The following is a 13,512-nucleotide window of genomic DNA, read 5'->3' on the forward strand; positions in this document are numbered from 1 at the left end:
CACACATATACACACACATACACAAAGCACATTCATAATTGGCATTCAAAGTCAGTGATACTGATGATTTCTGCTGCAATGAAATTAGAAAAAAACCCAGACAAATAAAAATACTGGACTGCACCAGGAATAGTCATGAGAATACATATGATAAGTACATCTCAGGATCGTATTATTGTGTAGCAGGCCAACAAGCTGCTGCTGAACCTATTTTGAAGGCACTAGAAGAGATGTAAGGCATGGCAGTCCAATAGAAAACAGTGCTACCTCGGATTAGGATCTGGCTGCTATGGAGGCAGCTTCTGTAATGAGCAAAATGCCATTCGTGAGTGTCAGTGGCACAGCAGGTTGAAAGGTGCAAATAAATAGAAAGTACAGCAGCTTATTTACATGCACAAAGCGCAATTCTGTTCTTAAAACATACAAATTCACTATTTTGTTATTCAAGGGCTATTTTCAAATGTGAGAGAAGGGGTTGTATCAAATCTACTTTGGGACACACAATGACCCCTTGTTTCTGAGATGCAGCAGAACTACAACTCCCTACATCATTCAACATAGAATCAAACGGATGCTGCAAGTTGTTGTTCTCCATTATCTGGGGACTCAAAGACACTAGTACCACACTTGGGTACCACACACAACCAGCCTGCCCATCAGTTGCTAATATTGTGTGCAGGTAACAGTTAGTTGTATGTGCTGCATAAACACCATTGCCAGCTTCCACATTCTTTTGCAAACGCAGGTAATAGCATGGTGGCTACTAAACTGCAGACAAAACGTTGGTTATAAAAGTTTTATCATTTCAACTTTCTCAGCTTCCCATCTTAGAGAAGATAAATAGGCCAGTACGATGGATTGTGTGAGCTTTGTTGTGTAACCAGCTCATCATATTCAAACTCCTTTGTGTCAAACTGATGGGTCTTCTCCACTCAGGGTACCTACACCAGCTCACAGCATTGCTCAGGGTCTCTCTTTACTGTGCATTTCAGTACCAGGAAGAACATTGGAATATCTCAGTCTTTGGAGTTTATTCTGGGCTCTAAAGAAACCTGATGTCCAGACTCCAGCGCCTCTCCACAGTATCACCATCCATACCCAGCTGCCTGCTTGCTGTTATGTGCTCAATGTGCCGGAAGAAACAACATACTTTCAGTCCCGCCTTGTTTTATGTATGGAAAAGATGGAGTTGAGCAGACGTGAAATGGAAGACTGAATGAGAGCACGATGATTTCATATGACTTTGTGCTTCTTGTTTAACAGTAAAACCCAAGTAACGCTGGGAATATAAAAATGTTTCATTCCAAGACACAGTCCTTTAGCATGCACAACTTGAAACACAGACTGTATGTTTGGATTGTCTGTTTTGTTTTCCTTACAAGAGGAACAAAAAACAAGTGAAAGTTTGTGTGAATCTTAAACCACAGAATCTCTTATTTCTGAGCCCAGACGTACCCTGGGTCTTTGGCAAACCGGAGAAACCTCTACATATGTGTCTCTAGTGATACTCAATGGCCTTTTTTCTGATTCTGTTGTGATTACAGGGTCATGAAGAGGAGTGCTGATGATATAGTTGTCATTTAGAGTCTGATAGCCTTTGTGATCGGCTGTTGGACTGGGCACACTGGTCCCATTTAAAGGCAAGCTTTCTGCAGGCATGCCATTTTTACGGAGCTTTTTGGGTGGTTTATCAGAATGTTCAGCTGGCTTTAAAATGGACTTCATTTCTTTCCGGTTTCTGTACAAGAGCAAAAGGCCTAATATGATAACCATTACACCAAACAATGATGACATAATTACAAACTCCATCCAGTAAGACTTTCCCGTCAGCTTGGCCGAATGGCTCTCAGACGATGAGGAAGCAGACGAGGCGTTGACAACTTTTTCAATCTTTGGAACTAGCCTTTCAGTTTCTGTTCTTTGGGTAGAAGCCTTTATCCCTTCTTGTGTTCCCACACAATACCTCACCATTAACTTCCTGAAGTCTTCCTCCACCGACCAGCACTCGTATGTTCCCACCCGGTCAGGGCTACTCACTAGAATCAGGTCACCACTGGGCAACACAAAGTATGAAGAGTCTATCTCTTTCCCATTGTGCATCCATACACGTGATGCCAAGTTTGATAAGAGCTTGCAAGGGAGTGTATCCGCTGAATTCGATTCCATTGAGATTATCAGACATTCTGGTTCTAAAAAAGAAGACAACAAATCAATTCTTCCATTTAATACTGTTTGTTACTAAGGGACTTATATTATATGCACAGAACATTTTGATAGCTATGGTGAGAACCTGCTGCAACAAACAATGCTATTCAACAGCAGCAAGGGTCAGAAAGATATTGTCCTTGTTTTTAACAGCAAGTTGTAGAATTCACTCCCTAGGCCAGCTGTACTGACAGATAGCTTTAAGAAAGGTTTGGATATTTTAAGCAAGACGGTTATCAGTAGCCTTGTGTTTTTGGATATTCTTTCCAATTGCACGTTCAGAGATAGGAAGGATTTATTCTCCTTCTGATGCAAACGGGAGACAGGGTGAAATAGGGGGTTTATAAAGAAATAAGCGAAACTCCGCTTGCGCTCCTCTTCAGAAAAGGCGATTCCCAGATCCATTGTGCGGTACTTGATTTCTCCTCCCTGCTTTCCTTATAGGAGATAGCCAGGGAGGAGAAATCGAGCGCCGCATGATGGATTGTCGCCGTGTCCCCTTTTCTGAAGAGGTGCGCAAGCGGAGTTTTGGTACATTATTTCTTAATAAAGACGTAGCGATTTAAAAGTTTAATACGTCTTTGTGTTTTTTTTCCGTTCTATACTAACGTTTTTTTAAAAAAATTTATATTACTGATCCTTTAACCAGCCAGCATCTCATCAATATGACAGTGGTTAAAAGGAATAGTGTACAGCATTTTATTTATCACCGTTTGCAGCATCTTCCAAAAAGCAACGGAAACATGTCTTTCTACATGCTTGGATATATTCTAGGTGAAACCAAGTTTCTTGTAAATCATCTGGCACGTGTTTTAAAGAAACCAATGTAGGAAGACTTTCAACAGCTAAACACTTTTTTCCAAGTTCTCATACATCTGGGCCGCACATGGCTAAAAAAGAGCCCAGATTGCAGTAAAAATTTGGATATACAGTACAGATGTAGCAAAGTCATCAGATATTCAACTGCCAAATTCTCCAGGATAATGCAGATCATAACAGCATCTTCATTTTATTACAGGTAATTTTTAGAAAAAACAATAAACTGATGAATCCACTTTCTAATTAGGACATGCATTTAACAATTAACTGCTTCTATTCTTAAACTTACCATCAGGCTTAGCAGGACGGCCAACAGCTTCTGAGTTGTTATTTTGCTTGCAGTGTGCATCTGTGTTTGCATCTTCGATATCTTGAACCCAGTGTCTGTACGAGAGAAAATGCCAAATTAAAATGGGTATGACCCTTTCAGCTATAGCTACAGTATACAGGTTCCTAATAAGGCTACTTACTGTTTTTTTGTGTCATGTGTATGATGCGGGACACTGTGACAACCTTTCTTGCTCCATGCACAATAAGGATCGCGAGAGAGGATGCATTCCCCACAGCTCCTGTACATGCTGCAGTTAGACACTGGAACTTGCACCACCGCAGAACGTGAAGAGGCATAAATGAGGCCCTGCATGTACATAAAGGATTATATGTTAGCTTTTCTTGGGCTATTATACTAGCTGAGCAAGAACTCCTTTTTAGATAACTGAAACGAAAACAGGTGGTGTCTTTAAGAATTTATTTTACTTTTCAAGATTTGCTTTATCAAGAATAGAGGCAATTATATTAGCATGGTAAAAAGAGGCCCATCCCTTTCGTCTCGTATTATAAATAAGGGTGAGCTCATTATGTAGGCAGAACAATGAACTGGGAGGGGAAGTGGTAATAAATTATCCTACTCACTCATAGGGACTGTTCAAAGTTCAGTGAAAACAGGACTAACGTGCCTATTCGCCTTCACAAAACTCACTGCTTTCATAAAAAACACAGGATGTTGGAAACGGTTGCATAGTGAAAATGTAATGCTAAGCAACTTTCCAATTTACATTGATTAAAAAATCTGTAATGGTTTTAACGGTTTTTCAGTTTTAGACGGACTAAATGAACATTAAAAAAACGTGCATCGCAAACTGAGAAGGCAATAGCAAAGGAGAGGCAGAAACTCCCTAAAAATGTATACAACAGGTTCTAAAATACTTCCTTTATCACACGGTGGGGCTCATTTATAAACACTGGGCAAATTTGCATCTGGGCAGTAACCCACAGCAACCAATCAGTGATTAGCTTTTTCAGCCAGCTGCAGGTTGAACAGTGAAAGCAATTACCTGATTGGTTGCCATGAGTTACTGCCCAGGTGCACATTTGCCTGGTGTTTATAAATGAAAGAATCATATGCCTGCCTTCACATTATCACTACAGATCATATTATTTCACACTACTTTACTTAAATTAAGCCAGTTTACTTCCTTCTCATGTGGGGAGTTTGTACTTTGTCCCTGAGCTTCTCCTTGATGACTCTTTGCACAATGTGTTCATAGATAAAAATATCTCCTATTACAGATTTAGTGCTGCTGCCAGCTCGAATATATTTCCATTGGATCGTTCAGCACTACTATTGTTATATCTATCTGACTTGTGACATATTACCCCCTATAGACATACACATTGAAATCTGAGCACTGTTGCTAAACACCTCTGGACATAGTCTCACAGTGAATTGTTTGCCTAGAGATACAGTCAGTAGAATTTAGCAAGGAAGCCTATTCACACTGATCTTCTTGGGATGTAAGTAAGGACATTAACCGTATGATGTTCGGATCTGCCAGAACTTTGCCAATTACCTTGCTGGGATCTAACAGTAGCTCTTGTACTGGCTGCATATCCTGAAAAAGCTTGATCTCCTCAATGATGTGAACCATTTTATTTACACTCACGGCTTTGTGTAATCTGCCATCATCTAGAGGTTGGAAAGAGACAAAGTAAGATTAATGAAAAATGACCATCAGATGCAGAGGGTCATGAAATAACTCACATTTATTATGAAAGGACCTAAACCAATTTGTCTCAAAATACTCAATAATCAGCTACAATCTGTTGAGCATATTTGGGCTTGTGCCCACAGTCTTGACACGTAGAAAGGCATAGCAAAGTACAGTTCTACTAGTGCCCCTGACTAAAGCAAATACGTTCTCCAATGCACATGCCTATTAGAGAATGTTGTGTAGTCGGCCTCTTCTACAACAGAAGGGCACAGGTTGTAAACCCAGTGCTGTTATTAGGAAATTCTACTTGCCCATAGAATGCTACATCAGAAAGTGATCATTTAAGCAAATCACCAAATGTGGCTGTGCAGCCTTTCATGGACATAAATGTTATCAGTCTCACACTATTGGTGACAGGCATCTACGTGATAATATATAACACAAAATAAAGACAGAAATTCATTTGCTGCAGTTCTGTGGTAAGGCCAGCAGCAATCCATTCATACCTACTTTAACCCAAGATAAACACCCACCATTTCCATATAAAGCAGGAGGCCTGCACAGATCATTATGTACATACCTGTTCCCAAGAACAGGACATCATAGGTTTTCTTCAGCCCCCTGACTCGCTGTACACTGATCTGCTGATAACGAATTTGGGATTGCAGCAGCAAGGGCTGGCTCCTTATGGCACCGTCCATCAGGAAATGATCCTTGACGAAGTTCAGGACTTTGTCAGGCATCTGCAGAGAGGAATTGATTTTCCTGTTCCTTGCATTGTTGGTAATGCACTGGTAATAAAAGAAACAAGTACTTTCAATGATAATCTCTTATGCGATTGCTTTAAAACATGCTTTTAAATGTTTTTCTGGTTCGTAAGAAATGAGAACTGCTTGTTGCAGCAAAGGAGGTATTTTTTACCTAATTATCCAGCAGATGGCGATGTTGAGTTGCTACGTGCAAGGTGGGGAGAAACAGAGCTCTACTGTAAGATTTAACGCTGAATGGTGCTGGAAATAAATTACTTTCCTAGTAATCTCTTGATTCTCTACTACACCAGCAAAAACCTCCATACATGGCTATACCATGAGCATTCATGATACATGAAAAGAATTATGGTGACTATGAGATGACAATACCCATGAACATAAGCTCATTTCCATACATTCTGGATTTGGAACCAATACTTATGAGTCACATATTAAGAATAAAGACATTTTTCAGCAACTTGTTTTGCAGACCTCTTTAACTTGGGGCGACGTTCAATGTTTCAAAGGAGAACTGAACCCTAAAAATGAATATGGCTAAAAGTGTCATATTTTATATACTGCACTTATTTAGCTTCTCAATAGCAGCAATGATCCAGGACTTCAAACTTGTCACAGGGGGTCGCCATCTTGGAAACATGCTCATTGGGCTTTGAGCACCTGTTAAGAAGCTAAGCTTAGGGGTTGTCTCTAATCATCAAGAAGAAAATTAGATTTGACTGTAATATAAGCTGATGCTACTGGGCTGATTAGTTAAGTAAGTGACAGCAGCACAGAGCATGAGCAGTGAATCAGCAGAAAAGAAGATGCTACTGGGGCATCTTTGGCAACACAGATCTGCACTGCAAAAGGGACTGGTACAGAAGCCCAAAACATAATGTACAACATTTCTAGCTACTTCTTTAGTTAAGCTTTAGTTCTCCTTTAATGCTCACGACCAAGCTAAAGGATTGCAAGGCAATTGTGTTACGTACAGCTCCAGGACGTGGCTCCGGTACAGAGTTAGTGTAGGTGTACCACTGCTGGGTCTCACGGTTCACCTCCTTGAAAAGCCCGTTGAAGGCGTTCTGCACCTCCTCCATAGAGAATGCACACACAGCAGAGCTGCCCGCTCCTCCCTTGTTCCTGCACAAATAAGTAATAAGTGTGTGAGGAAACTGCAAGAGTTATGCCTGATTAAATAAAACAAATCAGCAGCTGGCTAAATGTTACAGTGACCAGACTGAGCAATTTTAGCAGCCACAATGAGGCATAATGAAAAGAAAAAGGAAGCTTATTTCTTTTCCAAGTTATTTTACAGAAAGAATGAAGCAGATACACGATATGCAACTCTTGAGAAGGAAGGTGTCAAGTTTGTTCCACTTAGCATTATAGTTAAACCATGAAATAGTCATTTAAACGATTAGTTAAAGGGCAGGGGCGATTCTGGTCCCTACACCTACATGGGAGACGGCTCCCGTGATGCCTCCACTCTTCCAAATACCTATGTTGCCCCAATTATACAATGATCCAGGGGTAACTGCATGCCCTTATGCAAAGGTAACTCTTACACGGGATATATTACTGCTCTCTACTTACCACTGGGATGTGAAGACTCCATAAAAAATGGTGGTATTCCAGTGCTCAACCCCTGGTGTTAGTACAAACATGTCTTTAAGAACATTGAAGGGGAAACCGTCACCCGGGCAAGAGCAAATGAGCTGAGCTTTCAGGAACGTTGTCCAGCGTCTCTGCAGGACACGCTCACCTCCAAGGTCTCCCTGGGAATAAAAATTGTACAAAAGATTTCAGGCTATATGTCACTTCTGCAGGTAATGTATCACACAAACAAGGGTGTCAGCTAAGCCATTAAAAAAAAACAAAACAAAAGTCCATTATTGCATCCTACTGAGCCAGAATTCACAGACAGTGTACATATACTGTACCTACAGCTGTGTATAGATTTAACCAGAAATCCTAGAGGATCAATATTCTCCTCACCTTGCACACCCGGGCGATCCTAGAAACAATAGTGTTCTCGAAAAAATCAAACTCCTTTCCAGTTTCACTGAAGAAGAAGTAGATCTTGTCATCATCACCCACTCGATTCCCTTTGGGAAGGCTCTCCTGAATATATGCTGAACCAACAAAAGCAGGGTCTGCAAAACCAACATACTGAATAGTGAGTTTCATTATTCCGGGTCTCAGATTACTTATAAAACATTATCTGTTTTATTCTTTTAATCCCTAAAACAGTCATTTAAGATCCTAATCATACTAGCTCCCTTGCACATTTCGCATGTGGGGATTATCTTCTCCCAATGCTGCAGTACAGTGGAGTGTGCAAAGAAGCTATACATGGGCAGAAATGCACGGCCAGCTAAAATTAATATCTTTACTTAAATAATTAAATGTAATTTAATTATAATTTATTATACACATGATTTATATTTACTAGTGAAATGCTAGGTGTGGTTAAGACATCTGTAGGGCTGAACATTGAATATCCTTTGTAGAAATGCTACTAATAACTACTAAGAAAGGTGACATAAACAACTCTAACAGTTATCCAAGGCCAATCAGCTTCTTTTGTGTGTTCCATTTCTTCCCCACCAATCTAAAGTTTGTAAATGTCACTTACAGAAACCTGTTGCACCCACATGGCTAAACTCACTAGTCACCCATCCTTAAACAGATCAGCCTACCTTGCAGCCAGTACAGGGAGTTCTCAGTTTTCAGAGTTATCCTGCTGTCGTGGCTCTTGTAGATGATGGGTTCATTCCCTTGGAAGTTACTGACGGTGCCAGCATACATCTCTCCGTCTGGTAGAAAAGAGAAGCATAACATGAGATACAAAAAAACATGACAAAGGCAATACCCAATTGGCTGGTATCATTATTCTTCTACAATGTCTCAGGGTGAAACTCACCAACCATGATGGCTGTTGAGTTATATTCTGGGTCAAAAGGACACCTCACTTTCCCATCTTCCAAAACTGGGTGCCCTGAAGCATTCTTTTCCAGAGAGAAATCATGGATTTTCTGCAAGAAGATAACAGTATTAGTCTGTGACTGTTCATAATTGGTTTCCCATCTGAATAATGTACAGCTCCTAGATTAAAGCCGGATTGTATACATTATTATATAGCATCACAATAAAGTGCAAAGGGCAAAAAAATCTGCTTACAGTCTTACAAAAAATAAAAACAGTATGTACAAATGTGAATGCTAAAGGCTGCAGGGCTGGGTGTTATTTAAATCAAATAGGTGCTTTTCCAGCGTTCGATTAAAGGTGTGGAGTCATTTACTTGATGTGCTTTCGTGGACTGGGAGTTGCATGGAGTGGGTGCAGCCCAAGAATAGGGTTTCACAATGGAGAAAGCAGGGTTGCTACAAAACGTGTAAGGAGGCTATAGAGAGTAACTGAGAGCAGATAGGAAGAACTTTGAAGGTCAGACACAGAATTTGGCACTACATGTTGGAATCTGATAGGAGGAAGCCAGCACAAATACTATTACAAGTCCAGTCGGCAGATCTACAGCTGCTGCTACATATTAACTCTTTGGCTGAGATTTGTAGCCCAGCAATAGCTGGAGGAGTGCAAGCTGAGCATGTAAGCTTTATTTAGAAAGAAGCAAAGGTGTGAATATGATTTAGACTTTTCAGATCTCAGAGGCTTCCTTATTAGATTTTAAAAGTTCTACAGTACATTGCACACAGGTGTGGCCCTCAAAGGAACATTTATGGCCCTTGTCTGCTGATTTAAAAATGATCTGGCCCTCAGACATGCGGTTGAGAAACAATCGGACCTATGTCATGAAGTATTTACTGTCCTATGAGGACATTTAGCAATACAAAATATGTAACACGTTATGTGGCAGCACAGAAACCAATGCATTGTGATTACTAATCAGTCCTGTAACAAATGTAATCTTACTTTCTGATTTTTTTTTGATCATTTCCAGCAACCCTTAGTTTCTCAGCCATATTCTGGTTTTAGGCTTCAGTTCATTTTTTCTAACAACCTGATTCAACTTGTCTCTAAAGTCACAAAGTTTAAACACCAGGTTACAGTGAAAGGTCAAAATGAACACCAATGAAAAGTTTTATGGACTATGAAAGTGTCTGTTTTCTGGATAAAGTGTCCCTGGAATGACAGTCAGGGAATGCTGTGAATTGTAATTCAACAACAGGTGGCAGGTGCTACTTGGATATACCAAGTTCCTAAGAGTTTCCAATTTTAAGAAAATAAACAACTATTTTAACAAGGCTGTATGACTGAATACAGGTATGGGACCTGAGGTTCTCTGGATAACAAATCTTTCTGAATGTGGATTTTCATACGTCTACTAGAAATCAATCAACATTAACTAAACCCATTAGGCTGGTTTTATCTGCAATAAGGATTAATAATATCTTTGTTTGGATCAGAAACCAATGCATTGTGATTACTAAGGAAATCATTTAAAGTTTGGATTATTTGGTTTAAATGGAGTCTATGGGAGACAGCCTTTCTGTAATTTGGAGCTTTCTGGATAATGGGTTTCCAGATAACGGATCCCATACCTGTACATACAGGCCAGATGCAAGTCTCCAATGAATCTTTATAAAACTCAGACTGCCTGAGCCCTGTAGACTTCTTTGTATGGTATTATCATTTAATATAAACTGACCCTCAATCACCTGGAACTTTGTAACTGGCCTACAACACTCCCATGACTCAAGCACTACTGTTTGTGTGTGGGTGTCATAAACCTATCTGACTATCCTAATCTCAAAAATCCCTTATTTGTAAGTCTCAAGCTTATCATTTTACAGTCATAATGACTCTGTACTGCTGAAAGACAAATTAAGGAGGGAGACAGGCAACTCACTGACTCATATTGACAGTATGATGATATACATACGCATAATATATAAAATAGATATAAAAAAAAACTGTATAACAAGGATTGCTGGGAGAATGAAACTGCCTTATTGTATCCTGTTGGATATAATCAGAGCCTATCGATCAATCAAACATTGTAAAAGTACACAGGCATAGAAGGTTAAAAGAACCAGGCCCAGATTTGTGGCAAGGCCACATAGGCCCGGGCCTAGGGTGGCACATTTTTGGGGGCGGCATGCCGCCCAGCCGATCTATGGGGAGCCTGTGCTCCCCAGTGCTCCGGCGATCGCACGCTGGCGCTCTTGCGCCAGCGTGTGGTAGTGCGGACGGGCGCTAGGACCGCGCGGAGCGCATGGCCAAGGGGCGCCCGTCCAGCGAATCTGGCGCTGAAAAGAACCTTGTGCAGGGAAGGCCAGGGAGGCAGTGTTTGCTTTAGCTAGGCACATGAGTAGTCTGGGCAAAGCAAATAACATTATCTATTTATTTTCAAAGTGTTGCCTTTATACATAATGATAAATCAGAGCTCAGAATTTTACAAATACAGATATGGGACATTATCCAGAAGCCCATGATCCAGAAACCACCAAAATACAGAATATTCCATCCAGGCAGTTATGTAGGTCTGTAGCATTCCAGATAATAGATTCCATACCTATATGTGCTCCATGCACCTTTCAAAATATCATCTTAATTCACACATCAGATTAATTCACTGGTTCATATTTCCCATCTGACATAATATGGAGACCTTCCATAATTTAAACCTGACAGTATCTGAAAGTGATAGAGATTTTCATATTATCACCTTCTTCTCAGATACCCCACTTCCACTGGAGCGTTCATGTCACTCCATCCAGCTGGGAGAAGACAAAATGAATAATGCCGCAGATCATGCAGAAACACGTAAAAGGGAAAGTTGTCATACTTACAATGTAGGTGCAGGTAGGGCTGAAAGCAAAGGTCCCACAAGTGTACAGGTGTGTGCTATTCAGCTGCAGGAGGATCTTTATGTAGTTCTGACAATCCCTCTAAAGTAATAAGATACATTGTGGTTATACGTCTATTTTTCTAACTCTTATTTTGTTCTCTGCTGTTAGCTCACTACACTTGCAGCCATCAGTGAGAGCAATATGCATGAAAGAGGCTGCTTTAACAATGAAAGGCAGGGTTCTATATGCAAACAAACATGAAACTATAGGATTCTGTTTGTGTTGATTTCAACAGGTGGGGCCCACGTATCTGCTCTTGCTACAGGACAGGTAATAAGTAGGGATGCACTGAATACACGATTTGGCCTTTTTCAGCAGGATTTGGATTCGGCCGAATCCTTCTGCCTGGCAGAACCGAATCCTCGTTTGCATATGCAAATTAGGTGCGGGGAGGGAAATTGCGCAACTTTTTGTTACAAAACAAGGAAATAAAAAATGTTTTCCCCTTCCCATTCGAATTCAGTTCAGTATCCCTAGTAATAAGCACTGCCCATGACAGCTTCCTATAGATAGATAGATAGATAGATATATATATATATATATATATATATATATATATATATATATATATATATATATATATATATATATATATATATATATATATATAAGTTATATGGCTACATGTAGGAATCCCATGACATTTAACTAGTTTCAATACTGGATAACCTGTAGCCAGTTCTAACATCTACTGGTATATTACAGACGCTAAAAGCTGTATCTCAGGGGATCTAAAGGTTTGTTGCATTTATACTGGGCTTTATAGTGATTGCTCATTATTCAGATCAGCCCCTGCCCAAGGGGGGTTATTATTCTTTAGCTTCTGAGTGGAATGGAATGATAAGGGAGAAAGGCAGTGGGAGGGAAATGGCTATGACAAGTGTGTGTAAAGGTAAAGTGTTACTCGATCTCCCTGATACACAACAGGATAGTGTGCGTGTGTGTAAGTGAAAGTGAGTGGGGTGTGTACATGACATGGGAGGTGGGTTGGACAGTAGCACTGTGAGTCACGCACTAGTTTACAGGAAAATCCAAGATGAAACGTTTCACTTCTCTGGAATGCTGTTAGTTTTACCTGTGGGTCTTTTCCCTTAAAAGCACATTCTTTCTTCTTTTCCTCATCTGCCTGCCATGCAATCTGCAAAAACAGAGGCAACTCTGTTACTTCATGTAGTACCAACCTTAATGAGGGTAAAGGAGTCGGGGAGAAGCGCTTACTTTTGAGTGATATTCAGCAGACATGAAGTCAGTGCTATTGAGTGAGAATAAGGCCTCTCGCGCCCCAACATACAGCGTGTTTCCATCTTTGCTCAGTAGTAGTGTTGTGTAATAAGTCGTTCCATCTGCTTCAAATGTTTTAAAGCTTCTCTCTGGTGAGCCTGTTTAACAAACAGAAATGTGATTTATGAGCATGCAAACATCTCTACAACCACACCAGTGTGTAACAAGGAAACGTGCATTCATGATCAGTGTGCTGAAAGTGGCCTAACCCCACACACAGGGCAGTAAACATGGAGGCGCCTTTTCATTTACCGCCATCACTTAGCAGCTGCATTAGGATAGGAAGTTTGCAAAAGATAAATACAAATAAATCTGTCTGCAGACTCAGACTTTCCCATGACAGGAAGCAGCCATGTACAAAAGTGTCCCAACTATGGCCAAACTATAATTACTTATAGAAGATTCAAACTACCCAGCCATGAATGTATCAGGATACACTGCCCAGACAGGTGGAGCACAGAGTATGCTGAAATATTCATGCCTGCACTCACAGTTACTCCATGTCTAATGTTAACTGCATGGGTCAGGTAGTATCAGATGGCAGCTTGTGCGGGTCAAGCAGAAAGTCATTTATAATTAAAAAACAGACCTGTT

General features: G+C 40.4%; 1 protein-coding gene across 3 annotated transcripts in view; it reads right to left on the reverse strand.

Annotated features, from left to right (window-relative positions):
- sema4b.L (semaphorin 4B L homeolog) overlaps window positions 1–13,512 on the reverse strand; it is a 147,541-nt gene continuing 134,029 nt past the window's right edge. For 2 of the 3 annotated variants that reach the window (XM_041586834.1, XM_018253188.2), the window contains 13 exons: window positions 12,856–13,016; window positions 12,713–12,775; window positions 11,578–11,676; window positions 8,691–8,802; window positions 8,467–8,583; window positions 7,763–7,920; window positions 7,361–7,542; window positions 6,757–6,907; window positions 5,596–5,806; window positions 4,875–4,990; window positions 3,495–3,661; window positions 3,314–3,408; window positions 1–2,189 (listed from right to left, as the gene is read on the reverse strand). In XM_041586834.1, coding sequence (XP_041442768.1) covers window positions 1,417–2,189; window positions 3,314–3,408; window positions 3,495–3,661; window positions 4,875–4,990; window positions 5,596–5,806; window positions 6,757–6,907; window positions 7,361–7,542; window positions 7,763–7,920; window positions 8,467–8,583; window positions 8,691–8,802; window positions 11,578–11,676; window positions 12,713–12,775; window positions 12,856–13,016 — 2,405 coding nt within the window. In that variant the 3' untranslated portion in view covers window positions 1–1,416. The remainder of the gene's footprint in view (window positions 2,190–3,313; window positions 3,409–3,494; window positions 3,662–4,874; window positions 4,991–5,595; window positions 5,807–6,756; window positions 6,908–7,360; window positions 7,543–7,762; window positions 7,921–8,466; window positions 8,584–8,690; window positions 8,803–11,577; window positions 11,677–12,712; window positions 12,776–12,855; window positions 13,017–13,512) is intronic. The other variant, XM_041586835.1, reaches the window with a different exon arrangement.

This window comes from Xenopus laevis, chromosome 3L (genome assembly GCF_017654675.1).
Source record: "Xenopus laevis strain J_2021 chromosome 3L, Xenopus_laevis_v10.1, whole genome shotgun sequence".
Classification (NCBI taxonomy): domain Eukaryota; kingdom Metazoa; phylum Chordata; class Amphibia; order Anura; family Pipidae; genus Xenopus; species Xenopus laevis.